General features: G+C 43.8%; 1 protein-coding gene across 3 annotated transcripts in view; it reads left to right on the top strand.

The window, feature by feature from the left end:
- Window positions 1-26,946, top strand: part of LOC139531901 (transcriptional activator GLI3-like) — a 133,760-nt gene that overhangs the window by 59,174 nt on the left and 47,640 nt on the right. For all 3 annotated transcript variants that reach the window (XM_071328845.1, XM_071328846.1, XM_071328844.1), the window contains exon 4: window positions 10,728-10,833. In XM_071328845.1, the coding sequence (XP_071184946.1) occupies window positions 10,728-10,833 (106 nt within the window). The remainder of the gene's footprint in view (window positions 1-10,727; window positions 10,834-26,946) is intronic.

Raw genomic sequence — 26,946 nt, 5'->3', positions numbered from 1 at the left:
TAATCATATACTGTATGGTGCTATATACTATATACACCATACATTAGCTATGCTTAAAATAGATGTTTAGTGAACGGTCTGGCACAAAATGTTCCTCTTTATTTATTCACTGGGGTTAAATACTTAAACATGGGCCTTAAAAACAACACAGATCTGAAAATAGGATAGTCTCGAACCACCATAAATCACATGGGAATAAAACCCAAATATGCGTATAGCATGGGCCTGTTGAGTTAACCTGAGGTTTAAGTCATTTCCTTTCCACCGCGAGATGTATCATTGTTTGGACTGGCTGCTCGGGGGACCAGGCACTAGGCAGAGAGAGAGCGGGAGAGAGATGGGAGAGATGGAGATGGAGAGGGAGTGAGAGAGAGAGAGAGAGAGAGAGAGAGAGAGAGAGAGAGAGAGAGAGAGAGAGGGGCAGAGAGAGAGCGGGAGAGAGATGGGAGAGATGGAGATGGAGATGGAGTGAGTGAGAGAGAGAGAGAGAGAGAGAGAGAGAGAGAGAGAGAGAGAGAGAGAGAGAGAGAGAGAGAGAGAGAGAGAGAGAGAGAGAGAGAGAGAGGGGCAGAGAGAGAGCGGGAGAGAGATGGAGATGAAGAGGGAGTGAGAGAGAGAGAGAGAGAGGGGCAGAGAGAGAGACAGGAGTTTAGTGCAGTGTAAATCTCTACCCGGCTGGGAAGGGGGGGGGGAAGGAAAGGGAGGAAAAGGGGGAGGAGAGAGGAGGAGAAAGAGGAGGGCGAACCGACGCAATGCGCTTTGTTCTGCCCCCCCCCCCCCCCCCCCCCCCGCATTTTAGGCCAATCTGTAGGAATTCACCAAATGCAGTAGATAGATTGGCTCTCTGCAGAGGACCCCACAAAATAGTCTCAACTTCTACTCTGCTGCTCTGTGCTGGCATGGAGGGAGAGAAGGAGGGAGGGAAAGAAGGAGGGAAGGTATGTCAGGGGAGCTGGTGTAGGGGTACAGTTCATGGAGAGTGGTACGTGTGTAGCTCCACTCTGAGACAAAGCGAGGGCCCTCGCTGGGAGCGCAATTTGCTAAGATTGACTCCACTTGGTAAATGTCTTGCCGATGCAGGACTTCCATTATGCTATTTGGGGTGGGTTAACAGGAGTACGGGGGTAGGGGGTAAGAGAAGTATGGGGGTAGGTGGTATGGGGTAAGAGGAGTACGGGGGTAGGGGGTAAGAGGAGTATGGGGGTAGGGGGTAAAGGAGTACGGGGGTAAGGGGAATAAGGGAGGGTAAATTGCTTTGACCAAACATATTCACTGCCTAATCTCAACCCTCATCTCTATCCTGCTTCCTGATTGGTTTAAATCATCTACAGTATATGCCCCAGTATGTAAGGAACTGTCAGCAATGCATAGGCACAACGCCAAAAGATCCTGCACAGAGTGACTTATGCAGTGTAAACTAGAACGTTCTTTGCTTCTTTGAGAGAGAGAGAGGGAGACAGCGAGAGAAAAAGGAGGTAGAGAGAGCGGAAGAAGAGAAGTGTATTGATTTACTGGGAAAGGAGAAAGTGCAATCTGCCAACGTTTCTCTCGATGATGAATGGCAGAGAGATTGGCAAGCCAACACTTTAAACACACTTCTTTTATTTAACCTCTACCCTCTTGCCTTGTCTTCTCTCTCACAGTTAGTCTTTGCTGAGTAAAGGATCTGTTTTCTCCCCAGTCAAACACACATGCACACCCACGAAAACACACCCACACGCACACTAGCTGTTTTGCTGAGTCTAGGCCGCTCACACACCTCGTACAGTACTGCAGAGAGCCTCAGCACAGCGAGAGCATTAGGCTAATTTATACAGCGGTAATTAGCCCATTAGACGTGCAACAATCTGGGACAGTAATTCAGCAAAACGCTCCAAAAGTCAACAGGAACTCCCACTGAGCTTAGCCGAACAGTCCCGGAATGTGTTATTTACATGTTGAAAACAGCTTGAGGTCTCAGTGTAAGCAAACACAAGCAAACAACTAGAGCAGTGGTGCAGGGGGCGAGGGATTGATCTGGAGGCGATGGGGACGTTCCGCTGCCCTCCATCCCAAAAAACAACCTCCAACATCACACACACTCCTCGTGATATTGACACAGTCCGCATGGGGTTCCCTTCATGTGAACAGTTGTAGCCGAACAGAGACACAGGTGTGCTGGTGTGATTCTTGATCCTGTGGAGGTGTTTTGCGAGGGAAGGGTCGGTGTCGCACAGTTTGTGGAGTTGAGAGAAGGTGAGGGGATTGTAGGGATCGCAGAGGGGGTTTTGTTATCTAACGTCACGTAGACGTACACACGCTCACTCATTCACGTACACGCGCCGTTACTCATAGTCAGTCATACACGCGCACGCGCCCTCAACGAGCATCTCTCACGCGCTCAACTAAGCCAGCGCTCTCCCACTCCCTCGTCAGTCATCATCTGGCTCCGGGCAGCGGTGAAGGCGGCGTGCCTGAGTGTTGAGATCATGAGCGAGGAGAGAAGTGGCGTAATGAAACTTGGCAGTGCTGCAGGCCCAGCGCCGCCATCATATGTTCCACATTACCCATTCACAAACCTGTGGAGCAGAGCAGGCCCCGGCAGCAGCCCTTTTCTCACTCCGCTTCAGTCGGTTATGACAATCTGTCAGTGCGTCTTTGTGCTTTTGCACCAGAGCATGGAGGAGCGGAGGAGACTCGGTGGGTTCTGGATGACTGTTCTTCCTCAGTGTCAGGCTGCAGATGACACAGTGTGCGCGTCCCAATGGGCTCCCTTTCCCCTATTTAGTGCCCTGGTCAAAAGTAGTGCACTATGTAGGGAATAGGGAGGCATTTGGGGGGCGCGACTCAGGGGCGCCATTCGGGACGCAGACACAGCGCTGGAGGAGAGCCGGGAGCAGTCAGTACGGGACAGGAGGAATCTCCCCTTATGACAAGTCGTCAACCTTCTGAAGAGGTAACACGGGAGACATTGTTTATGTGAAATTGCGGTTTACATTCGGTGAGAGTATGGTTGACTATTCAGATTATTTTCAAGCGCGGCAACACACAAACTATAGCCATACTCTAGACCTTACTAGACCTTACATTAAGGGAATACATTAACTAATAAGAAACCACTAGAATAATCTGCTTTAGGCTTTATTCTCTCAATCCCCCTCCTCTTTAAAAACCCTTTTATGTGTCCAATAAAAGACAAAGTAATTATCATCCTCTTCTTAATGAAGGGGAAGGAGTAGGCTTTTGGTCCTCAGTAACAGTGTGTTTGTGTTAGAATTACAACTAATGAGTCTGGTCAAAGTGGCCAACTAATTGTCCTTTCATTACACACCCATTTGTAATCACGTCTTAATGAGTTCCGTCCCTAAAAAATATGAAGCGAAAAATTAATACTGCTCTTATGCAAAGTTATGCAGGGTCATTAAAATACTTCAAAAGAATGTGAGACTTATTTGGTACTGGTTAGTGATGAATTGCTGTTGAGTTGCGGTTTTGGAAATGTACTCAAATTGATACATTTTGATAATTTCTTTTCCCCCAAAGCAAAAGTTGCCAGACTGTGCCCATTATTTCTGAGGATTTTGGCCTGTTAGTGACATATTGTATTTGGTTGGTATAGTAAAGAATGCGTCTCAAATGGCACACTATTCCCTATATGGTGCACTACTTTTGACCACCCTATGTGCCCTGGGCAAAAACTAGTGCACTAAATAGGGAATAAGGTGCCATTTTGGATGCAGAGTTCTGCTTTACCCTATAATGGTTTACTTAATCATACTCACATTGCCATGGGCGGTTATAGGACCTCTGTGCAGTTGGGGCAAATGCATACACATTACACTCTCTCCTATGGAATGCTAGTCCATACAGTGATGTTGAGGCAGCAGCGAAGTGGACGCTAAAAGCTGTGACACGCGCATTAACTCTCCCAGCTGTGTCTGTATTCTAAAGAGGCCCTGGAATACATGCAGTGAATATCCAGAAGAGCAGGGGCAATTTACTCCCAGAGTCAACAAAGTAGTCCCCACAGGAGACAGTGGTGATGGATTGTGGGATGGAGCTCTCTCTCTCTCTCTCTCTCTCTCTCTCTCTCTCTCTCTCTCTCTCTCTCTCTCTCTCTCTCTCTCTCTCTCTCTCTCTCTCTCTCTCTCTCTCTCTCTCTCTCTCTCGGGCTCTATCTCTCCCTCCCTCTCTCTTTCTATCTATCTTTCCCTTGTTCTCGGCACTGCATACATTCCCTCAAGTGGCACACAAGGCTGTTAGCCTGCCTAATGGAGGTAGTGTGGCATGGCGTAAAAGAGGTGGCAGAGCCTATTTAGATAGAGGCCCTGCTAAAGTAAACTTCAGACAGGGATTCAAATAAACCAGCTCCCCTAATCGACTGCTGAGGGCTGAGGCGAAGGAGGAGTGTGGACTGACACCAGAGGGGAGGGCGGGAGGAGAGGAGACCGATGAAGGGGGGAGGAAAGAGGAGAAGAAGCAGGGGGAGGGACTGGGGTGTGTTGAGTGAGCCGCTCCAGAGGGATAAACAGAGGGGGGACCTGGGTAATCTAGAGTAGAGCGGCGGATGTAGTGAAGGAGGAGGTGGGGGAGGTGAAGGGGGAGGAGGTGAGGGAGGATGGGGGAGGTGAGAAGGGAGGTGGTGTAAGAGGAGCTGTAGCATGCATTCAGTCTGGAGGAGGGGTGGAGGAGAGATCAACGAAGTAGAGGTTCTGCAGTCTGAAATCTCTGTAGACCCTCCCTAGACCTCTCTCCTGCCTCACGGGTTGAAGTTACAGCCCAGGGTTTGACTGGAGTGGTCAAGGATATGGCTTAGAGACCCTAGCAAACCTATACTGCTTAGTGCATCGGAGCTAAGAGTTGTTAGGTAAACACAAGTGATAGCAGATTCCACCCTTTTACCTCCTCTCGTTCAGAGAAGACCAGGCCAAACATGAGTCATCAGAAGGAAGCTATCAAAGAGACAGATACTCAGAGGTCAAACACAGTGCCAGAGTGCTGCTACAGTAGGTATTCTAGCTAGCATGTCTCTTTGCTTTCTTGTCTTTCTTACAAAAACAAGTTCATTTCAAATGATTTTTCACATTTGCGTAATACAATGGAAAGTTTTTTTTGACTATTACAGACTTGTTCCATAGCATGTGTTTTGAGCCTTGTGATCAAAGTATCCTTTTCCATGTTAAGACATGTTAAGACCATTATATACTCTATTTTGCTTTACAATGCAAGCCATTATTTATTATTATAACTGGTGTGCAATCATAGAAAACATTCCTAATCTATTCACCAGGATGCATCTGATTTATGGCTGTCTGCTTACATGAAACGTAAAGCAACTCAACACATTTCTCTTTTAAGACATGCAAGCCCTGCAATTCCACTAAACAAGGCCTGTCTGAGTTGTGCCCTGTTGGTTGAGCAGGGGCAGGGCAGGTAGCCAAGCTGTAAGTCATGTATTAATAAGGAGTGTTGAGGTAGTGTGTGTTGAAGTAGTGTTTAGGTAGTGATTGTTAAGGGTAGATAGTGTCAAAGTAGTGATTGTTGAGGTAGAACAGCAGGTCTGACGGGGCCAGGGGGGGTAAACCTCTCGGTGTTGTTGCCCAGCAGTGGGCCCTGTGTTTGGCATTGACCAGGGGGCACAACTAAATCCAGCTGTTGGGCACCACTCCCCTGGCTGCCTGCCCATCCTCCTGCTGGCACACGGGCGCCAGATGTTTACACACTAAAAACACATCCTATCACGAAGCGCCCTCCTCCCCTCCCTGTTTGACTGTGTTCTGCCAGTTCATGCGCCTGCTCACAGATAAAGACTCACTGTGTACAGGTCTGCAGACAGGCTTTTTTATTATGATGTGACTCGTGTGTGTGTGTGTGTGTGTGTGTGTTTCTGTGTTCATGTACACTACCATTCAAAAGTTTGCGGTCACTTAGAAATTTCATTTTTTTTTTTAAAGAAAAGCTCATTTTTTGTCCATTAAAATAACATCAAATTGATCAGAAATACAGTTTAGACATTGTTAATGTTGTAAATGACTACTGTAGCTGGAAATGGCAGATTGTTTATGGAATATCTACATAGGCATTAAGAGGCCCATTATCAGAAACCATCACTCCTGTGTTCCAATGGCACGTTGTGTTAGCTAATCCAAGTTTATCATTTTAAAAGGCTAATTGATCATCAGAAAACCCTTTTGCAATTATGTTAACACAGCTGAAAATTGTTGTTCTGAATAAAGAAGCAATAAAACTGACCTTCTTTAGACTAGCTGAGTATCTGGAGCATCAGCATTTGTAGGTTCGACTTCAGGCTCAAAATGGCCAGAAACAAAGCACTTTCTTCTGAAACTCGTCAGTCTATTCTTGTTCTGAGAAATTAAGGCTATTACATGCGAGAAATTGCCAAGAAATTGCCAGTTTCAACGTCAACAGTGAAGAGGCGACTCCGGGATGTTGGCCTTCTAGGCAGAGTTGCAAAGCCATATCTCAGACTGGCCCAAAAAAATGAAAATATTAAGATAGGCAAAAGAACACAGTGTATATAATGTATATATTCCATTAAAAATCTGCCGTTTCCAGCTACAACAGTCATTTACATAATTAACAATGTCTACACTGTATTTCTGATCAATTTTATGTTATTTTATTGGACAAAAAAAAATGCTTTTCTTTCAAAAACAAGGACATTTCTCAGTGACCCCAAACTTTTGAATGGTAGTGTAAGTGCGTGTGTGATTTAATCCCTTCCACTTTTAAAAGGGTAGGGTTTCAAGTAGCCCCTCGGGTAGTATGGGCAAGATGCACTCACATAGACATAGCCCATGTTTGAACTTGTCCTACAATGGACATACAGTATGATGTATTCAAAACACAACATTCCAGCGCTAGCTCGAGGGATTATATACCATAGGATAGAGCAGGGCTCATCAACTAGATTCAGCGCCGGGCCGACATCTTCTTGAGCAGATGGTCAGGGGGTCGGAACATAATTACAAATCATTTGTAGACTGCAAATTGGCTACAAGAAGTACAAACAGATATAATATTTGACTAAAACATAATAATTTCAAACCTTGCTTACATTTGTATACAATCACATATACAGTATCTCTTTATTAAGAATGGGAATACTTTGGAACAGATTTCCAAAATTAAAATCACTTGGAGCTGATTTTCTGGTGTTTTTACAGTCTTTTATATCCCCCCAAAAATATACATTACCAGTCAAATGTTTTAAACACCTACTCATTCAAGGGTTTTTCTTTATTTTTACTATTTTCTACATTGTAGAATAATAGTGAAGACATCAAAACTATGAAATAGCACATGTGGAATCATGTAGTAACCAAAAAAGTGTTAAACAAATACATTTTATATTCTTCCAATAGCCACACTTTGCCTTGATGACAGATTTGCACACTCTTAGCATTCTCTCAACCAGCTTCACCTGGAATCCTTTTCCAACAGTCTTGAAGGAGTTCGCACATATGTGACTCACCACCTGGATTCGGTCTTACGTAGCAAAATTTTAAATTGTGTTTTTCACATTGGATAAAAGTAGAGACTCAGAGCTACAAAATGGTATATCATACACTGCATTTGAGGAACAATGGGAAAGTAATTCTGCTTTGAAAGTTGATCAACTTGTAAACTCACTTTTGAGAAAATGGCCTTTGAATGTTTTGGTATCTTGTGAAGAGCTCTTTTTTTGTCTACAATCATTCAGCGTCGGAGCGCACACTTGACGATGATTTGTTTACCTCTGAATAACATGAAAACAGCCTAACCAGCTCTGCTGGCAACTATTGCATTACTCTTTTTTTTGCAAACGTTTACTGACACCGGCCATGTTCAACGGGTGTTGTACACACATCACGTATCGTTAGCTAACAAGCCAGCCAGCTAACGTTATCTAGTTAAACAACAATGAACAGTGCCAACAATGCCACAGTGCTGGGAGCTAACCAACCAGGTTCAATGTTAGCTAGCTAACATTAGGCTCTAACTAGAAAAGCAAACGGCTCTGGGAAACAAATTTTAACATCAGCTAGGGAGCCAGCCAGCTAGCTAACAGTACACTTTAGCTTGAAATTAAACCACTTTCTGTCAAAATAGAAACATGTAATATCTGAAAATGTTGCTAGCTATCTTACCTGTATACATCATCATGCATGATGGACACGTCGACCTGTCAGGAATGCCGTACCACAGTTGCCCTTAGTTTGAAGATGTAATCTGGTGACTGGTGTTTTCTCCATCTCTTTAGCTATCATACTCCAATTCCACTGATTTCAAAACTTGATCCTCCGGAAAGTGGAGAGCAACACTTATGCAGCTCCACTACACAGTACATAAAAAAAGCTTTGTTCGACAGGATTACCAACACAGACTGATGAGCTCAAAAAGACAGAAGCCTTCTATATGGCAGACCAATCCGAACTCCTCTCTCAGCATGTCCAACACACTAATTATCTCAGCCAATCATGGCTAGTGGGAAGGTTACTGTCTTTTCCTGTGGCTTAACCAACAAGGCTCGTAATTTAACAATTTTATTCATATTTACAAATGGCATACAAGTTTGTTATTAAAGCACATAAAAGATCACATGTTCGAGAAGGCATTTCCGCCAAAATGTTTAACATTCAAAGGGCTCTCCTGTGAACTCGTGACTTGTGACATACGCCTAGTTTCCTGAATCGGGTCACATATGCTGAGCACTTGTTGGCTGCTTTTCCTTCGCTCTACGGTCCGACTCATCCCAAACCATCTCAATTTGGTTGAGGTCAGTGGATTGTGGAAGCCAGGTCATCTGATGCAGCACTCCATCACTCTCCTTCTTGGTAAAATAGCCAGTACACAGCCTGCAGGTGTGTTGGGTCATTGTCCTGTTGAAAAACAAATGATAGTCCCACTAAGCCCAAACCAGATGAGCAGGCGTAACGCTGCAAAATGCTGTGGTAGCCATGCTGGTTAAGTGTGCCTTGAATTCTAAATAAATCACAGTGTCACCAGCAAAGCACCCCAGCACCATAACACCTCTTCCTCCATTCTTTACGGTGGGTAATACACATGCGGAGATCATCCGTTCACCCACACCGCGTCTCACAAAGACATGGCGGTTGGAACCAATAATCTCCCATTTGAACTCCAAACCAAAGGACAAATTTCCACCGGTCTAATGTCCATTGCTCGTGTTTCTTGGCCCAAGCAAGTCTCTGCTTCTTATTGGTGTCTTTTAGTAGTGATTTCTTTGCAGTAATTTGACCACGAAGGCCTGATTCACACAGTCTCCTCTGAACAGTTGATGTTGAGTTGTGTCTGTTACTTGAACTCTGTGAAGCATTTATTTGGTCTGCAATTTCTGAGGCCGGTAACTTTAATGAACTTTTCCTCTGCAGCAGAGGTAACTCTGGGTCTTCCATTCCTGTGGCGGTCCTCATGAGAGTCAGTTTCATCATAGTGCTTGATGGTTTTTGCGACTGCACTTGAAGAAACTTTCAAAGTTCTTTACATTTTCTGTATTGACTGACCTTCATGTCTTAAAGTAATGATGGACTGTCGTTTCTCTTTGCGTATTTGAGCGGTTCTTGTCATAATATGGACTTGGTCTTTTACCATATATACCCCCCTACATTGTCACAACACAATTGATTGGCTCAAACGTATTAAGAAAGAAAGAAATTCCACAAATTAACTTTGAGGAAGGCACACCTGTTAATTGAAATGCATTCCAGGTGACTCCGTCATGAAGCTGGATGAGAGAATGCCAAAACTGTGCAAAGCTGTCAACAAAGAATCTCAAATATAAAATATATTGTGATTTGTTTAACACTTTTCTGGTTACTACATGATTCCATATGTGTTATTTAATAGTTGTGACGTCTTCACTATTATTCTTCAATGTAGAAAATAGTACAAATAAAGAAAAACACTTGAATAAGTAGGTGTTCTGAAACTTTTGACCAGTAGTGCATTTGTTATTTATTTTTTGTTCTGAAAACTTGTGCGGCCAAATAAAATCACCTGCGGGGGGCGCCATTTGGGGAACCCTGGGATAGAGGGTGCAATTGAGGTGGGGATACTTGAACTTCTGTAGTTGTATGTTTCCAGACCCTGAAAATTCAGCAGCTTCTCTCTCGGGGTAAAAATAGCCAAGTGCTTGGGAGCTGATATTATGCAAATGTTGTAATGTTTTATATGAGGAATTAGACAGCCTCCCACTTCTTTCAGACAGTTGTGACGAATCATTTCCCTGCTTCCAAACGCATCCTCCATTTTTCTCCCAATTCCCTCAGTGGTTGTTCCTCAGTGTTAGTCTTTGTGTAAAAAGTGTATTTATGCCTGATCAGCCGCCTTACAGCAAGAAAAAGAAAAATGGCGCCGTCCCCTTGCAGTTAATTTGTGTCTCGGTTTATTTTGAGTTATATCCCTGAGTTGTTTTAGGTGGACTTCCTAGTGAACATTCCAAGGCAGTGAGGCTTTTTAGTTCAGTTGTTTTTAATGAGGTCTCATTTGGGCAGGGCCTCCTGAAAGATAGCCATCAACCACTGCTTTTCATTACTCTGCCCTTAGACCGGCTGAAGAAGCACATTACTTAGGAATGCCCATAAAAACACATTGAGTCAATACATGCAACCATGATTCAATGGTTGGTAAAGAGATATGTGCTTTAAAGCTGATGGTCTGTTTAACGCTCTTTTTTTTCTATTTGTCCCCTTGTCTTTCTCTCTTTCTCTCTTACCCCTATGCAGCCCCGCCACAGTTCTTTCCTGCCTTCCATCCGCCGGTGCCCATCGATGACAGACACGCCCAGGGACGTTACATCTACGAGCCGTCCCCTGTTCCCCCGCTGCACGTGTGAGTGTCACAGACTGTACACACACACACACACACACACACACACACACACACACACACACACACACACACACACACACACACACACACACACACACACACACACACACACACACACACACACACACACACACACACACACACACACACACACAACCCCTCCTACATGAACCACACACACACCGAGACACTTCTTCTCAACAGAAAATAATGCATAGGAGTTTGTCAGGTCTACTGAGAAGTCTTTTGGATATCAGTATCATATCATTGGTATCAGTATCAACTCAAAGTAGTGGTAATGACAATATAAATATGTTTCTCCTGTTTTTCTCTGGGAGTGTTGCATCCTCCTCAGAGATGCTCTGTGCTCCCCAGATCAAAGGCCACGGGCCCTGTCTGGCAGCAACATGATCCACATGTCAGAGACAGGCAAATGAACACGTGTCAGAAACATGGAGACGAGAACCCGGGGCGTGTGATTCTCATAAGCACAGTGATCAAGCCTTGTCAAGACGAGACGATGCAACTCTCAACCTGACATACACACCTTCACTGATACACGAGTAACTCTACTGACATGCACACCTTCACTGACACACAAATAATTGTACTGACATACACACCTTCACACACACATTTTCTGACACGCACTGTACCATGTATACACTCCCCCCCCCGCCACACACACACACACACATACATGATCACACATAAGTAAGTGCATTAAGCAGAGGAATATGTATGGGTTGAGTCTCCCATTCCCATATTTCTCCTAAGGTTTCACTGACGTGGTTGGCCAGGTCAGCAGCTACACATCAATGTGCTCTGTACTAGGGGATTCCCTCAGTTTCTGTGCGCGCGCGCACACACACACACACACACACACACACACACACACACACACACACACACACACACACACACACACACACACACACACACACACACACACACACACACACACACACACACACACACACACACACACACACACACTAGCCTCTCTCTTTCTCACTCTCATTCACTCTCTCCCTCCTTCTCCCCTCTCTTTCTCTGTCTTTTCTTCTACCGCTTTCTCCCTCTGTTCTGCCTGAACAGTGAGGACTAGCAGTGGATGTTCTGTTGCCCTTGCGGCGCTACATTCTAACCCGGAGACAGGAAGGAAGCGATCAGTGCGCGACGGGGACAAATTGGATGGGGCAGCATTATGTTTTATATTCTTCATCATTATCAACTCCCCCCCTCCACCCTCACCCGCCCTCGTGCTCGGGAGTCATATCTCTCCCTTGCCGATGTGCCACTAAGCGTAATGAATTTTTTATGTCCCCCCCATTCAACCCCTCTCCCTCTCTCCCTGAGGTAAGGAGAGAGGGAGAGGTGAGGAAATAAAAAAGAGTTGATGATTGATGCCCTGTGTCAGCGCAAACAAAATACCAAATATAATTTAGCATTTAGCTTATGTGGAGATAATGGGGAGAACACGCGCTGCCAACACGGCTCAAACAAACAGTCGTGCTTGTTATCAGTCAAAGGCGCTTTGGAGAGATCTGGAGCACAGGTTAGGGGGAAGTAGGAGACATGGAACCCACTGAATTAAATTAGGGGGGGAAGAGAAGAGAAGTTGCGCTGCACCGAACAAACGTGTTCAGTCACTCGCTCTCTGTCCAGACGGGAGTTATCTGGCTGGCGCGCTTCGTTTGCTCAACCAATCAGTGGAGGCATGGTCGCCGCTGTACTTACCGCCTGTTTATCCACTTGTATTGCTGCTTAATACGACACGCCGTGCTGAAAGGCCCCATTTTTCATTATTACAAGTCAGTTGTTTAGAGGACGGTCTTATTCAAATTGACTTGGGTACTAGTACACGCATTACCGAGTTACACATGTCCCTTTCAAATCGGAACCTACGCTCCTCCGCTCACAATGTCATTACTTTTGCTGCTTTTTAGAGTAGGCAACAGTGTTACATGCTATTGAAGTTAAGTTTACGGTCTGTATAGTCCATCTACAGATGACAGAGTTATGTAGGCTACTGTAGTTTTGCTTCAGATTTGGACTGTAACGTACTCAGTATTGTTTTGGAACCATACATCTGGCAATTTGGTCTCATGCACAGTGTTTTAAAGAATTTCTTATAAAGGAGCATTTTGATCCAGTCACCCCCAACAATGCAGTCAGTGGTCTTGTACACAGAGAGAACAGGCATGGTCCTTCAGGGACCAGGGGGACAGGTGGGGGGGATTTCAGAGAGAAATATTGAATTGTTTTAAGACAAGCTCTCCTTAGTGAGCAGAATGAATCGTTATTAGCCCTCTTAAAGATATGGCTAAGTACACAGTAGAGTATTATTGCCATTACTTCCCCATGCAGGGCTCTCATTATAGCTGGTAATTACAGTGGGTCTGGCCCTGCGGCGGTACAATCAATCCAGCCTCGCTAACGCTAGCTGCCGCGCTAACGCTAACAGCGCTAATTCTAACGCTAGGACTGTGTCCGGTAGAAAAACAAGCTGCCACCGCCGGCTCATTTTCCCATGATATGTTCTGCCGTCTAACCGACGTCGCAAATGAACAGAATCCTATCCTATTATTGTGATGGGTATAATTGAAACATGTTTATTTATGGCCTGGTGCCGCAGACGAGGGAGGAACGAAGGAGCGTTAGGCTACGCTAACAGCACTGGGCGATATGAGGCCGACAGAATTAAATTAAAAGCTCATAAAATGAAATATGCTCTGTATTAGCTGCTTGACACTTAATTTGCCTTCAAATGAGCGGAGGAAATCACAAATTAACTGTCCTTTGTCCCCCCCCTCTCTCTCTCCTGCTGCACACCACCTCTATTAGGAAGGGGAGAGTGCAATTACAGGCAGGAGCTAGGAGAATCGTTTACTTTATAAATTCTTGCAGGGAAGGCACCCGCCATTCCATATTAAAGATGGAGGGTCAGGGGTTGCCGTCGTCGTGTGGGTGCAGGGCATTGATTACGTAGGGACACATAATAGGGGGTTGTAGTCCTGCATGTCTAAAATGGGAAACTGTGGAGTCTTAGAGACCAGGCAGAGCTCTGACCAACCACTTTTTATAACTATTGAATCATTGAGTCAGTGCAGCTGATCTAGGATCAGTAGGCCTTTCCTACACTACTGTCAGATCAATATGTGTGTCCTTTAGTGTCTCTGGCCTGGGAACAGCTGACCTCCAGTCCCATTGATGGAGATCCACCCCTCCACCACTCTTCCTCTAGAGAAGATGCTTCCTCACTTCCTGCTTAAATAAACACACAGACCAGTGAAGAGCAAGCTCTCCATGGGAGCTCTCGTCCCCACCACCGCTCCCATTGTGTCAGCCCGGCTTAATGGGGGGCTGCATGGGGGGGATGCATGGGGGAGGCCGGGGCCAAAGAGAAGAGACCGCTCCTTTCATAGGGGGCATTATTGGACCGAAGACGGCCAACCACAAAACAAAAGGCCCTCTCTTGTGACTCAGCGCCTGGTCTCGGTCACCCGGAGACGGGCCGGGAACAAACAGAGGTATTCGACTACAAGTCAATTATCTGCATGAGAGTTTACTTAGGAGTTAGAGGCCCTTGTGCTTGAATGTGGCCACTAAAACAACAAGATGCTCTTAGGGAATAAGTGATTGACTCATGGCTGTTTGCGTAGCCACGGTCGTTGCGATATAGTGATTTGCTTAGGAATTAGCTCAAATGATCTACTCCTGAGTACACAATGGAGTGTGTAAACTAAGGTATCTCCACAGACTCGCATTCACTCGGATAATGTTTGCATATTGTCATGTTAATGTTAGTTCTGTCATTGTCTCAGATAACATACTGTATGAATACTGATTATTTTCTTGGACATGGCCAACGAGACATTATGAATCTGGTGCAAAATATATTTGATATGTGCCCTTTCAACTCAGACACTACAGTCCAATATGGCAGTTAGTTGCAACATGATTTGTAACTTTTTCCCATTTGTTTGTGTTTTCTCCTGAGGATTCTCTCTGGCATTGCTTGTCTTATAGTAATGATGTCAGAAAGTCACAATATAGAAAAAATACTGAATTGGCACAATGTTCTGTGTTTAGTATTTCGTATTTTATTGGGATCCCCAATTAGCAGCTGCCAAGGGAGGGGCTAATCTTCCAGGGGTTCAAACAGGAAACAAAACAAATAACATGCGTAATAGACATAATATACTGTACCTAACACAACATAATACTGCATAACACTACATAATCTCCTGTCTCTGCCTCACACTTCAGAAAAAGGAGATGGCTCCTGCCTTATGAGCCATTCCGGCTCGCACAAGCCAAGGCTCGTGCAAGGCCACCCACTTACATGATACAATACATAATAGAGTGCAAATTACAATACAAAATATATAAAAATGGCGGTGTCTTGTAAGGTGTTCTTTGATCTGGGTTTTGAATCTGGTTTTATTGCTAGCTTGAGTTACCTGGGGTGGCAGAGAGTTTCGTGTAGTCATGGCTCTTGGAACTGTGAAGAGACCTCTGATTACATGTCTTGTGTTGTACCGCTGAGTGTCTGAACTGTGTGCCAGCTGCTTTTCAACTTTGAGCCAGGAGAGATTGACATGCAAGTCATTCCCCCCCCCCCCGTGTAAATCTAAGTGCAATACGTGCTGCTCTATTCTGGACCAACTGCAATTTACCGATGTCTCTCTTTGCTGCACATTAACACACAACTGGGAAGTAGCCCAGGTGCGACACAACTAGGGCCTGTAGGACCTACAGTATCTGGTTGACTGAGATGTCAAGAAAGCAGAGCAACGCCTTATCATGGACAGACCTCTTCCAATTTTTAGCAACCATTGAGTCTATACGTTTTGACTATGACAGCTTGCTATCTAGGGTTACACCCAGCAGTCTAGTCTCTTCGCTACATTATTCAATAGTAGATCTAAATGAGGTTTAGCATTGAGCGAGTGATTTGACCCCCAAAAAATGCTTTTAGTTTTTGAAATATTTAGCATCAGCCTATTGTTAGTTACCCATTCTAAAACTGACTGGAGTCTATGTTAAGGGTGTCAGTTATTTATTTTACTGTCGTAGCTGATGTGTATACTGTTGAGTCGTCACTGAACGTTGACACAGGCTTTCTTCAAGGTCAATGGAAGGTCATTAATAAAAGCAGAAAATAATAATGGCCCTAGCCGGCTGCCCTGCGGTACACCACACTCAACCAAATTTGGATTAGAGAGGTTTTAAAGAAACCCCTCTGTGTTCTATTTGATAGGCAATGATAAGGCAGGGAATGCAAATCCATAACACCTAAGTTTTTTCAGCAATAGTGGCCTGGGACTTTAATGCAGGGAAACTTAAATCCGTTTTACATCATTTCTACCAGCATGTTAAATGTGCAACCAGAGGGAAAAAAACTCTAGACCACCTAGGTCTAGGTCCAAAAGCCCTAGTTGTGTCGCACCTGTGCTTCTTCCCAGTTGTGTGTTAATGTGCAGCAAAGAGAGACATCGGTAATCAGCTTCTACCCCCAAGCCATAGGACTCCTGAACATCTAATCAAATGGCTACCCAGACTATTTGCATTGCCCCCCCCCCCCCCCCTCTTTTACGCTGGCGCTATTCTCTGTTTATTATCTATGCATAGTCACTTTAACTCTACCTACATGTACATATTACCTAAATTACGTAGACTAACCGGTGCCCCCGTACATTGACTCTGTACTAGTACCCCCTGTATATAACCTCACTATTGTTATTTTACTGGTGCTCTTTAATTACTTGTTAGTTTTCTTTCTTATTTTGTGCTTAGCTATTTTTTACTTAACACATATTTTTCTTAAAACTGCTTTGTTGGTTAAGGGCTTGTAAGTAAGCATTTCACTGTAAGTTCTACACCTGTGGTATTCAGCGCATGTGAGAAATTTGATTTGATTTGCTCAATGATATCAAAAGCTGCACTTAAATATAACAAAACAGCTCCAAAAATCTTGTTACTAACAGTTTCTTTCAGCCAATCATGAGTAATTTGTGTCAGTGCCAAGCATGTTCAGTGCCCTTCCCTATAAGCGTGCTGAAAGTCTGTTGTTCATTTGTTTTCTGTAAAATAACTTTATATTTGGTCAAACACCATTTTTCCCCAAAACTTTGCTAAGCACTGTGGTGTTAGTGGTGAATATACTTGTGAACCTGGTATTATGTGTGTGTGTGTGTGTGTGTGTGTGTGTGTGTGTGTGTGTGTGTGTGTGTGTGTGTGTGTGTGTGTGTGTGTGTGTGTGTGTGTGTGTGTGTGTGTGTGTGTGTGTGTTGGGCATGTAAGGGTATGCTGCTTCCTGTCTGTGTGGTTATTGCATTCAGAAGTGTGTTTGTACAGCTGTGGTCTCCAAACGGACTGTAAGGTATTCTGTGAGTCTACCAGGGGAAAAGCAGGTCCCATTAATTTCAGTACAACATCAGCACTCTGTAGTCGGCGGCAGTAAAACCATAGTTAACTACCCAGAAAGAGGGTGTAATTGATTTTCATGCTATTCCGAGAATGATCATTCCATCTGAGTAACAACATACTGAAAAATTTTTGGACATTTGAAATGTAATACTTTTAAAAGCGGCACAAACATGTGGAACTCCAACTAACGGCCCATGAGCTGTCTTTTCCCCCACTATCTATGCAAAAAATGTTTTGAATATTTCATGAATTGTACATTTTCTACCTCCCTATCTGCATTTTTGTGCTCCCTCCCTCCCTCCCTCCCTCCCTCCCTCCCTCCCTCCCTCCCTCCCTCCCTCCCTCCCTCCCTCCCTCCCTCCCTCCCTCCCTCCCTCCCTCCCTCCCTCCCTCCCTCCCTCCTCCATCCCTCCCTCCCTCCCTCCCTCCCTCCCTCCCTCCCCTCCCTCCCCTCCCTCCCTCCCTCCCTCCCTCCCTCCCCTCCCTCCCTCCATTTCTATGTCTGTCTGTCTGTCTGTCTGTCTGTCTGTCTGTCTGTCTGTCTGTCTGTCTGTCTGTCTGTGTCGCTCTCTCTCTCTATATGTCTGTCTGTCTGTCTGTCTGTCTGTCTGTCTGTCTGTCTGTCTGTCTGTCTGTCTGTCTCTCTCTCTGTCTGTCTGTCTGTCTGTCTGTCTGTCTGTCTGTCTCTCTCTCTCTCTCTCTCTCTCTCTCTCTCTCTCTCTCTCTCTCTCTCTCTCTCTCTCTCTTTCTCTCTGTCTCTCTCTTCTCTCTCTCTCTCTCTGTGTTCTTTAGGTGTACGCTGTGTTGTTTGGTTATTTACATAAACTGTTGTCAGAGAGCCCAATCTGCACATTGAGGAGCGTCTCGCTGCTTAGCATAAAGACCACAGTCTTATCTCCACTCCTCCCTCCAGATTGCTCCTCTACTCCAGAATGGAAGAAGCATTGCAACACATATATATATATATACACACACACACACACACACACACACACACACACACACACACACACACACACACACACACACACACACACACACACACACACACACACACACACACACACACACACACACACACCATGACAAAAGAAAGACAAAGGCATAGTGTATGGAGTTTTTATAAAGAGCTACAGGAAAACACTGTTAATGTATGTTGAGGCTTTCCTTTCGATTTTTCCTTTTCAAGTGTTGAGGGTTTTATTTATTTTGGGATGATGTTTCATGTTTTCAAACCCTTTCCTACTGTATGGGAAGCAGTTTTATCATTTTGTAGTCAATCATGCATAAAAAAATACATTTGTATTTTCTGTTTTAAATACATTTCTGATTTGTAAATCTTATAGATGTATTGAGTATACATTTTCTAATGAGTTCATACATTTCTGTAAACCACATATAAGCCATTTGAAAATCCCCTATAAATGAACCTGTTCAGTATAAGACTATATTTAGTCCTTTACAATAAATAGAATCATAGTAATATTAAACCTAGATCAAATATTAAGTGTGACTATCAATTCTATTAACTTCTAATGATCATTTCCTTATCATGTCTAGATGATCTCTATGTGACTTCTGTCATTAATGAGCAGGAAGAGAGGAAGGCGGGCTAGCCACTTTTCTCATCTCCCTCCCTTTCCTCCCCTCATCCCTAGTTCCCTGCGACTTCATAGGTCACCCTCTTTCTAGTGGATTCACCAGGTTCCCCTTTCCTCCTCCTCCTCCTCCCTTTCTTTTTTAATACTTTCTCTGTGGCGTCAAGCTGCAGTCGTTGGACAGGCAGTCGCGCGGTAGCTGGCTTCATGATTAATGGTGTTTATTCTTGACAGAAAGCTCCTTTATTTATCTGCATTGCCGTTTCACCGATACTATCAGTCACCTGAATGAAAAATATTCAGTCATACCAATTTTGCAGTATAATTGAGTAGAGTCACTTCCTTTTCAGTTTTCCTCCCCCCTCCCCTCTCTCTCCCTCCCCTCTTCTCCCTCCACTCCTCTCCCACTCTATCTGGCAGTCTTATCATGGCCACAGTAATATTCGCGCCTTGCGTTGCTTGATATGGAGAGGCTGACTTTAGCCTTATTTGACATAAAGCCTCTTCAATTTTCACTGGAGAAAAAAAAGGGAAGAAAAAGAAAGTTGCACGCCACTCTGTGAAATGGACGAGAGAGGCGGGAGAAGTATCTCTCCCTCTCTCTTTTTTTTCTCAAGCAATTTCAGGATTTAGAGAGAAAAGGAGATAAATGCCTTTAAGCAGAAATGTGGGCAGATTGAAGTTATATCTATTTTTTTGTAATACACCAGTTTTGAAAACCTAAATGGACGGTGTCCTCTTTTTTCCCCACTGACAGTGCAATGAAGCGTGATATTTTGAAGGCACCTGTGCATTTTGAGGATGATGGATACCGGATGAAGGATACCGAGAAAGTATTTGGCAGACTAGACATGTGACAGGCCCTGCTCAGGCTTACGGTTGGAGCCATTACCCAAGAAAACCTGTTTAGGCATGTTGCTAAATTCTACTTATGAGCTGCTGTTACTACCATATACATACAGTATATTCTAGCAATTCTATTTCTATGGTTACTACACATAGACTGTTGTGGACAATATTGCATGCATTTTATTAGGACATATAGAATATATATTTCTATTTCTGATGTTTATTACATATATATTGTTGCTGATATATCAGAAATATACATTTGGTTAAAAAAATATAGGATATTTATTAATATTACATTCACAGCTACATAACTATTTTAATATAAATAGTAGTAGGTACTGTATAAATTGTTTTTAAATGTTATTTTGCCGTACATCATATATTTTTGTTTCCACCCAAATCAACACACACAAAAAAAAGAAGATTAAAATGTCCTTTTCCTGCGTTTGAAATATACCAAAATAAACATGCCCCCGGCGATTCTGATTTTTATAGAGTAGTAAAAATAAGGTAAAAGGAATAACCCAGTTGTTTCTCTGTACATTTCCATTTGGTTTTGTAGGTTTAATTCCTTTAAGACTATACAGAAAATTATTTATTTGACTACAAGAATAATATTCATCTATCTACTAGTGGCTTTTTTGAATTTCCACATGTAACATATTAGTACATTTGATTTTCTGTACAGAAATCTAATACCCTCCTGCTTTATATTTGAGATCTCCATTTGTAGCTCGCCCATGTTGCACAATGGAAGAGAGAGTCTGGAGGAGAGGAGATAACAGACAGGTGCTAACAGCTAGCCGTGTGTGTCAATCAGCATGTCAGTGTGTGTCTCTCTCTCTGTGTGTGTGTGTGTGTGTGTGTGTGTGTGTGTGTGTGTGTGTGTGTGTGTTGTGTGTGTGTGTTCAATCTGCCTAAGGTTAACAAAGCACTTGTGCTCAACTGTCAATTTCATAATGGGAAGATTCGACAACCATGTCATTACATCACTCGCCATTTAAAATATTAAGTAGGGTTTGTTGAATAATGCTTTTCATCTTTAGATTTTTCTTCCAAATAAATTAAGATTCAGAAAATTAAAAAGCAGATACAATTGTAACTGTGCAAAAGAAGTGTATGGACACTATATGCTACAAAATAAATTACAACAATGGAAGTGATTAATTGTGATTTCAATTTGACCTTTAATATCTGTTTTTAAAATACCACCAAGCAACCATTATCACAGCATTCTACCTTCTCTGTTATATCCCTTTCATATACAGACCAAAATCCCACTAATTGACCATGCCTGCCTTTTATACCAGCTTTTTTGTATATCTAAAAGGGGAAGGGGGTTAAAAACATGGCAAGTTAAAAGAGACCCTGGTTCGAATCAAGACTGTATCACAACCGGCCGTGATTGGGAGTCCCATAGGGCGGCGCACAATTGGCCCAACGTCATCCCGGTTTGGCCGGATAGGCCGTCATTGTAAATAAGAATTTGTTCTTAACTGACTTGCCTAGTTAAATAAAGGTTAAAAATTTAAAATAATTTTTAAAAAGCCACACACACACAAAAAAAAAAACATGATTCCTGTATTTTCACAGACCCTGTAATCAAAATACAGGTATTGGGTCTATGTGAATGGGTCTCTGCTTTTTTGCAGGTAAATCCATTAACACTTCCATTGTTTAACACCTTCCTAAATGCAAAAAGCCCCCATGGTTTAACAACACCCCACCACCCCTCCTTATTTGCTAGTTACCCGCTGATATGTATAAAAGGGATATTATACCTGCAAAAAAGTGGTAAATAAGGGGCTGTTTGAAAGGGGGTCATATAAACATTGCCTTGTATTTTTTGTAGGTAAAATACCACATCTTCTGTCTGAAATGGGAATTAGTTCAAATGTAATTTTAATTAATATTTACCAACATTATTGACAATTACAAATTTGGGAAAATGTACTCGTATTTTTTTTATTGATTATGGTAATGCTATTGATAAGGAAGACCTCGGTATATCCCAGGATTCCAGGGCCCGTTTCATAAAGCCTCTCAGAGTATGAGTGCTGTTTGAGGATCAGTTTTTCCTTTTAAATTATAATGAATACATTTATACGGACAGGAAGATCTGATCCTAGATCAGCACTCCTGCTCTGAGATGCTTTATGAATACTGTGTTGACTGAGGGGATACCAGGCTTGTGGGAGGAGCCAGCTGTCACATTAAAGGGCTGTACATTCTATTAATTGGCTTCTTAAAGGCCCCTCCCTCCTCATTAGCAGCTATTACAAAACACTTGGGCCTATTACCCACAATGCACTCTGATGCTCTCAGAAACCAACCAATCTACTGCACTGGAGGTATGAGGTTCAGAGGGAGGGCAGAGAACAGCTGTTTGTTCTTGATGTTTGTTTCATCTTAGAATATTATTTTGCATGAATTGTTTTTATACAGTAACATGCATTTGTACAAAAGAAAAACTGGAAAAGAGATTTTGCTATACACAAAGTTATACTTTTGAGAAAATACACCAAATGTCAATACATCATGTCTGTTGTACCTTATAATAGTTGTTAGGTTAAGAAAAGACAAAATAATGTGATTGAATAGAGAGTACAGTATGTTGTCAGTGTTGTGACTGAGACCCTTGCCCTGTGACTGAGACCCTTGCCCTGTGTAGGCAGGCAGAACCGGTCCGGCGGACCGTCAGAAGAAAGTGTAGAAATGTGGACTTCCCATTATTCCGTCTTGGGCTCGGGGCCCTCTGATCTCACTCTGGGGGCCAGTTATAGCAAGTAACAAGATCTAGGGAACAGGGCCGTAAATTCTGCCTGCTTTTCGCCAGAAAGCCCCCCCCCCTCCTCAGTCCTCTCCATCCACTTCTCCCCTCATCAAGCTTCAAGTAAACGGAGGAAAACATGAATTTAACAATATATAATATTACCACAGGTTGCAGTTTTTTTTTTAACGTCTGTTTAACATTTGTTAAACCGTTCCGATGACCATCGACAGCTTTAGCAGTGAAGGAAATGAGTTAATGATCTTCTCTCCACAACTGGCTCCACCTCTCCTCTTCACTCCTCCTTATTAGACCATTTCTCCATTCCCATTCTTTCTTTTGAGCTATTGTGGCATTTCACCATGTTTCTTCTTCCTTTACTTCCTTCACTGAGGATATGAATCACATTCACATCAGGTACTCTATTCTTTCAGCACCGTATCTCTCTTATCCAATGAAATCTGGAGTCAATTATTCCTATAATGTGAGTCCATTATTCTAGTGTGAGAAGAACATTTTCACCTGTCACACTGAGCTTCCCTGTTTGGAATGAGCAACAGAAAGAGTCCATCTCTGCTGCCTTCGACTCCCTGCGATACCGCGCTCTCTCAGAGAGGGGTCAGCGTGGGAAGTATCTCACGCATCATCCAGCGGGAGCTACACAAATATGCACAGTCATGCACACAGCTACGGCGCGTCGGAACTTTTAAAAGCAATGCAACTAGCGTTTTGGTGCTGCTGAGTGTGCCTATGTCAGGCAGTTGCCTTTTTTGTGTGTCCGAAAGGGATTGTTTTTTATTAAATGAGAGACGAACGTTGAAGTAAACTGGACTGGTAGACTGGAGAGTTCAGATATAGATGTTGTCTTTAGATGTGCACATGGGGCATGATGTTTTTCGTTTGACTCGTATCTCAACCTTTGTAGTAGGCCACCTCTATTTAACTCAACAAAGTACTGTGAATATATAGAGAACTATTTCATATATGTGCTCTGTGTGTCCTCCTTACAGTAGCATAATGTGGTGGGTGAGATTGTGTACGGGTGTGAAATGCCCTTCTTAGTGATGAGGGTCCTCGCGTACTTCTCCAGCCCGAAGGTTGATCATGCAGGGCCGAGACCTGGGATGGTATGGGCTGAGGCAGAGGGGCACCACCACCTTGCGGCCCAGCACGTTCATGATTAAATATCAGGCAACTCCACTTGACATTTTATTAGTCCAGCAAGATGGATGAAATGGCATGAATAAAGTATGTTGTGTGTCTGTTCACTTCCCCACCCGCTTCTGCTGCCTGACTGCCTCCTCTACTCTGTCCAGGCAATGTTTTATTTACCTACCCCTCACTTTCCTCTAACGGGTATATATTAGGAAAAATTGAATGGATTTGAAGTTGCTTTTTTCCGTGCTTGAAGAGGAAATAGTTGATTCCTTCTCTTTCTCTTTCTTTTTCCTCCTCTCCATCTTCCTCTCCTCTCTCTCTCTCTCTCTCTCTCTCTCTCTCTCTCTCTCTCTCTCTCTCTCTCTCTCTCTGTCTGAAGGATTAGCTCTCTCCAGGAGCGAGACTCTCCTTCCTGGTCACTGTGTGTTTTGTTTGTGATTAGCTCGGGTCCGTCTGTGCTGTGGCTCATTTCTGAGGCCCACTGTGACATAGTGAATTGAAGTGGTTCACAGGGAGCTCTCTCTGACCACTACACTGATACACCGCTGCCCTAGCAGCCCGGGGCAATGTTACCTCTCATCTCTCTCACCTGGGCCCCCACCCGCACACACACCCTGACTGGCCCCAACCCCAACACCACAACTCATTACAGACGAGTAGAGTTAGTGAGGCGATGGGTTGTAGAGGATACCTGGCTATTTAAGGCACTGTGTGTGTGTGTGTGTGTGTGTGTGTGTGTGTGTGTGTGTGTGTGTGTGTGTGTGTGTGTGTGTGTGTGTGTGTGTGTGTACAAGGCACTGGGAGGATGGAGACATTTTCTGAGAGGATGTGCTGATGATAGATGTACTTCCCCTTCTCTTTCTGAAGTTGTTCTCTTTCAACACCCAGGAGTCCCCTTTTCTCCTCCCTGTAGCCCGGGGCATGCCAGAGGAACTCAAACAAGCCCTGTGAAAAAGGTTAAGTCCACTTGTATTTAATGTTGACTCTCACTTTGAACAAGGGCAACCAAGTGTGACTTTTTTGAAAAGTGAGATGAAGGGGATTGGTTACAGAGGATTGTTCGGTGTTACTTGGGAGTACATTTAGCAAACCGTAAAGACCCGTAAAGGACCGTCAAGTATGACAAAGGAGCATAAAAAGGCAGGGAGTGCGACAGTGAGAAGAAAATCGTACAATATGTTAGGAATTTGTAAGTGCTTAAGATCCTGAACTGCATCTTTAACTTCCAAGCCCCCTTAAAATTACAGGAAAAAAGGCAGAGTCATTTTGTATAATTTCACTTTCATGTTGTGATTTTTTGTTGTTGTTGGTGTGTACACTTTGTTCATTCGCTTTGGTAGACTTCCTTATCTCGATGGCTGAAATTACGTTTAATTACGGTGTGGAAATGGTTTTCCAAACAGCCTGTGAAAAAGCCTGCTGAGAAGCAAGCTGCAACATAAATGTTTCTTTAAAAAGGAAAAAACATTCACTCATTCATGGCAATTGTGTTTTGCCATAATTTGGAACAAAATTACAGGGCCTTTTCTAGACAACTGAAAAGTGTGTACTGATCCAGTTGACCTTGCCTAACATTAACTCAATGGTCACTTCCAAGGTCACACAGTACAGTAAGTATGGAGGATGAAGTTGCCCTTAGACACTCATCTAAGGTACATTTTCTGTCTCCCTCCCTAATGATTAAGGCACTTGAAAGATATAAACTGATCCTAGATCTGTGCCTAAGGGAAACTCCTACCCAGTGTACACTGATGGCTTTCACACGTTTGTGACTTCGCACTGTCGGAGCGGTGAGTTCACAGGAGTGTGTGTGTTGTGTGTGTGTGCGCGTTTGTGTGTCGTGTGTGTTTTGTGTGTGTGTGCGCGTTTGTGTGTCGTGTGTGTGTGTCTGACACCTGGGCCCAGCTGTTATGACTTGAGCCCGTCACATTCACTGACTCCTGTTGAACAAAGCTTCTTATCCCAGTAATAGCATGGAGTATCGTGCCTGCTGGGATGTGAATCCTCCTGGCAGGACAATTGTGCGATGTTCGCGTGCGTGTGTGTGTGTGTGTGTTTGTCGACGCACATGCATGTATGTGGAGCAGGAATTTTTTCGTTGTTTGTGTTTCTTGTGTGAGACACAGATCTACGCTCTCTCTCGCCTCCCTGTCCAGCAGCAGATAGTGGCGTGTAAAATGTATACAACATCCTGGCACTCCTCCAGAACCAACAGAGAGGGATTTCCTCCTTGTTGATGGGACCATGAATAGAGAACCCCCCCTTGTCTGACCCTTTGATGTTAGGGGTCACAGAACTCCCAGGCCCCCCACCACCTCTTAGTGCCAGGGGGGCATAGTTACACCCGGGCACGCCTGGCAACCCCATAGGTGCCCCTCCTGTCTCTCTCCTCCTGCTCTCTACCGGGGTTCATATTTGGCAGGGGTTCATATTTGGGAGGAGTAGAGAGACATTCTAAAGCGGCGGTCACCAACCGGTTGATCACCAAACTTTCCTGTAAAGAACCCAACGATAAAGCCTTGCGTTGTTCTTTTTTTGCATTTGTTTCTTGCTTCGTGCACTTGATTCAGCAGCTCTAGTGCCGGGAAGGCAAAGTGTTGCCATTTTGAACCATTTCATGTGTCTGAAGGTAGGACTCCGCCTACCCGGCAGGCCCAGAGAGCAAATCAAGTGCACCTATAGGCCTATCGCTGGCCAATCAGATAGATCACCGTGTCTGCACAGTTTGCTCGAACCATAGACTGTAAAAAGAAGCCTTCGAACGCACAGCAAAGTTGATACTGTGAGATTTCAAAACTTTTAAAACCACGACTAGAGAGAGACTCAACAAATACAGCAAATAGCTGCTTGTTTTTATGAGTAAGTTTAAGTTGTTATTCAGCACTGTCAACACTTTGTTCAAAACTTTTATAAGCCATAAAAGGCGTGTTCTCCCTACTTCTACACGCTACAACCAACACTGTCACTCCATTAAATGAGTATAAATTATTGTTTTGTTAAACTTGCATTGTTATGATTAGCGGTTTGTGTCTTTTTTAATATCTAGTAATATTTCAGTGTATCTGGTCATAGGAGTAACAACATGAATTGGTATATGAGGCGGAAGTAATGCAGTGCGACTTGAGTTTCGCCATCAGCTGGAAGACTGTGTCCCCTTTTCTCAGCGGAGGGAAGGAGGGCGGAGGGACAGTGAGTCGGGTGAGAGGCAGACTCACCACTGCTCCCTCCCTCCCCTTAGACTGACCATCAGATGAAGGCCATCAGTCCAAAAAAAAAATATATATATATATATTATGCTCA

Source organism: Salvelinus alpinus, chromosome 10, assembly GCF_045679555.1.
Source record: "Salvelinus alpinus chromosome 10, SLU_Salpinus.1, whole genome shotgun sequence".
In the NCBI taxonomy this organism is placed as follows: domain Eukaryota; kingdom Metazoa; phylum Chordata; class Actinopteri; order Salmoniformes; family Salmonidae; genus Salvelinus; species Salvelinus alpinus.
This window is presented reverse-complemented; position numbering and strand designations above follow the sequence as displayed.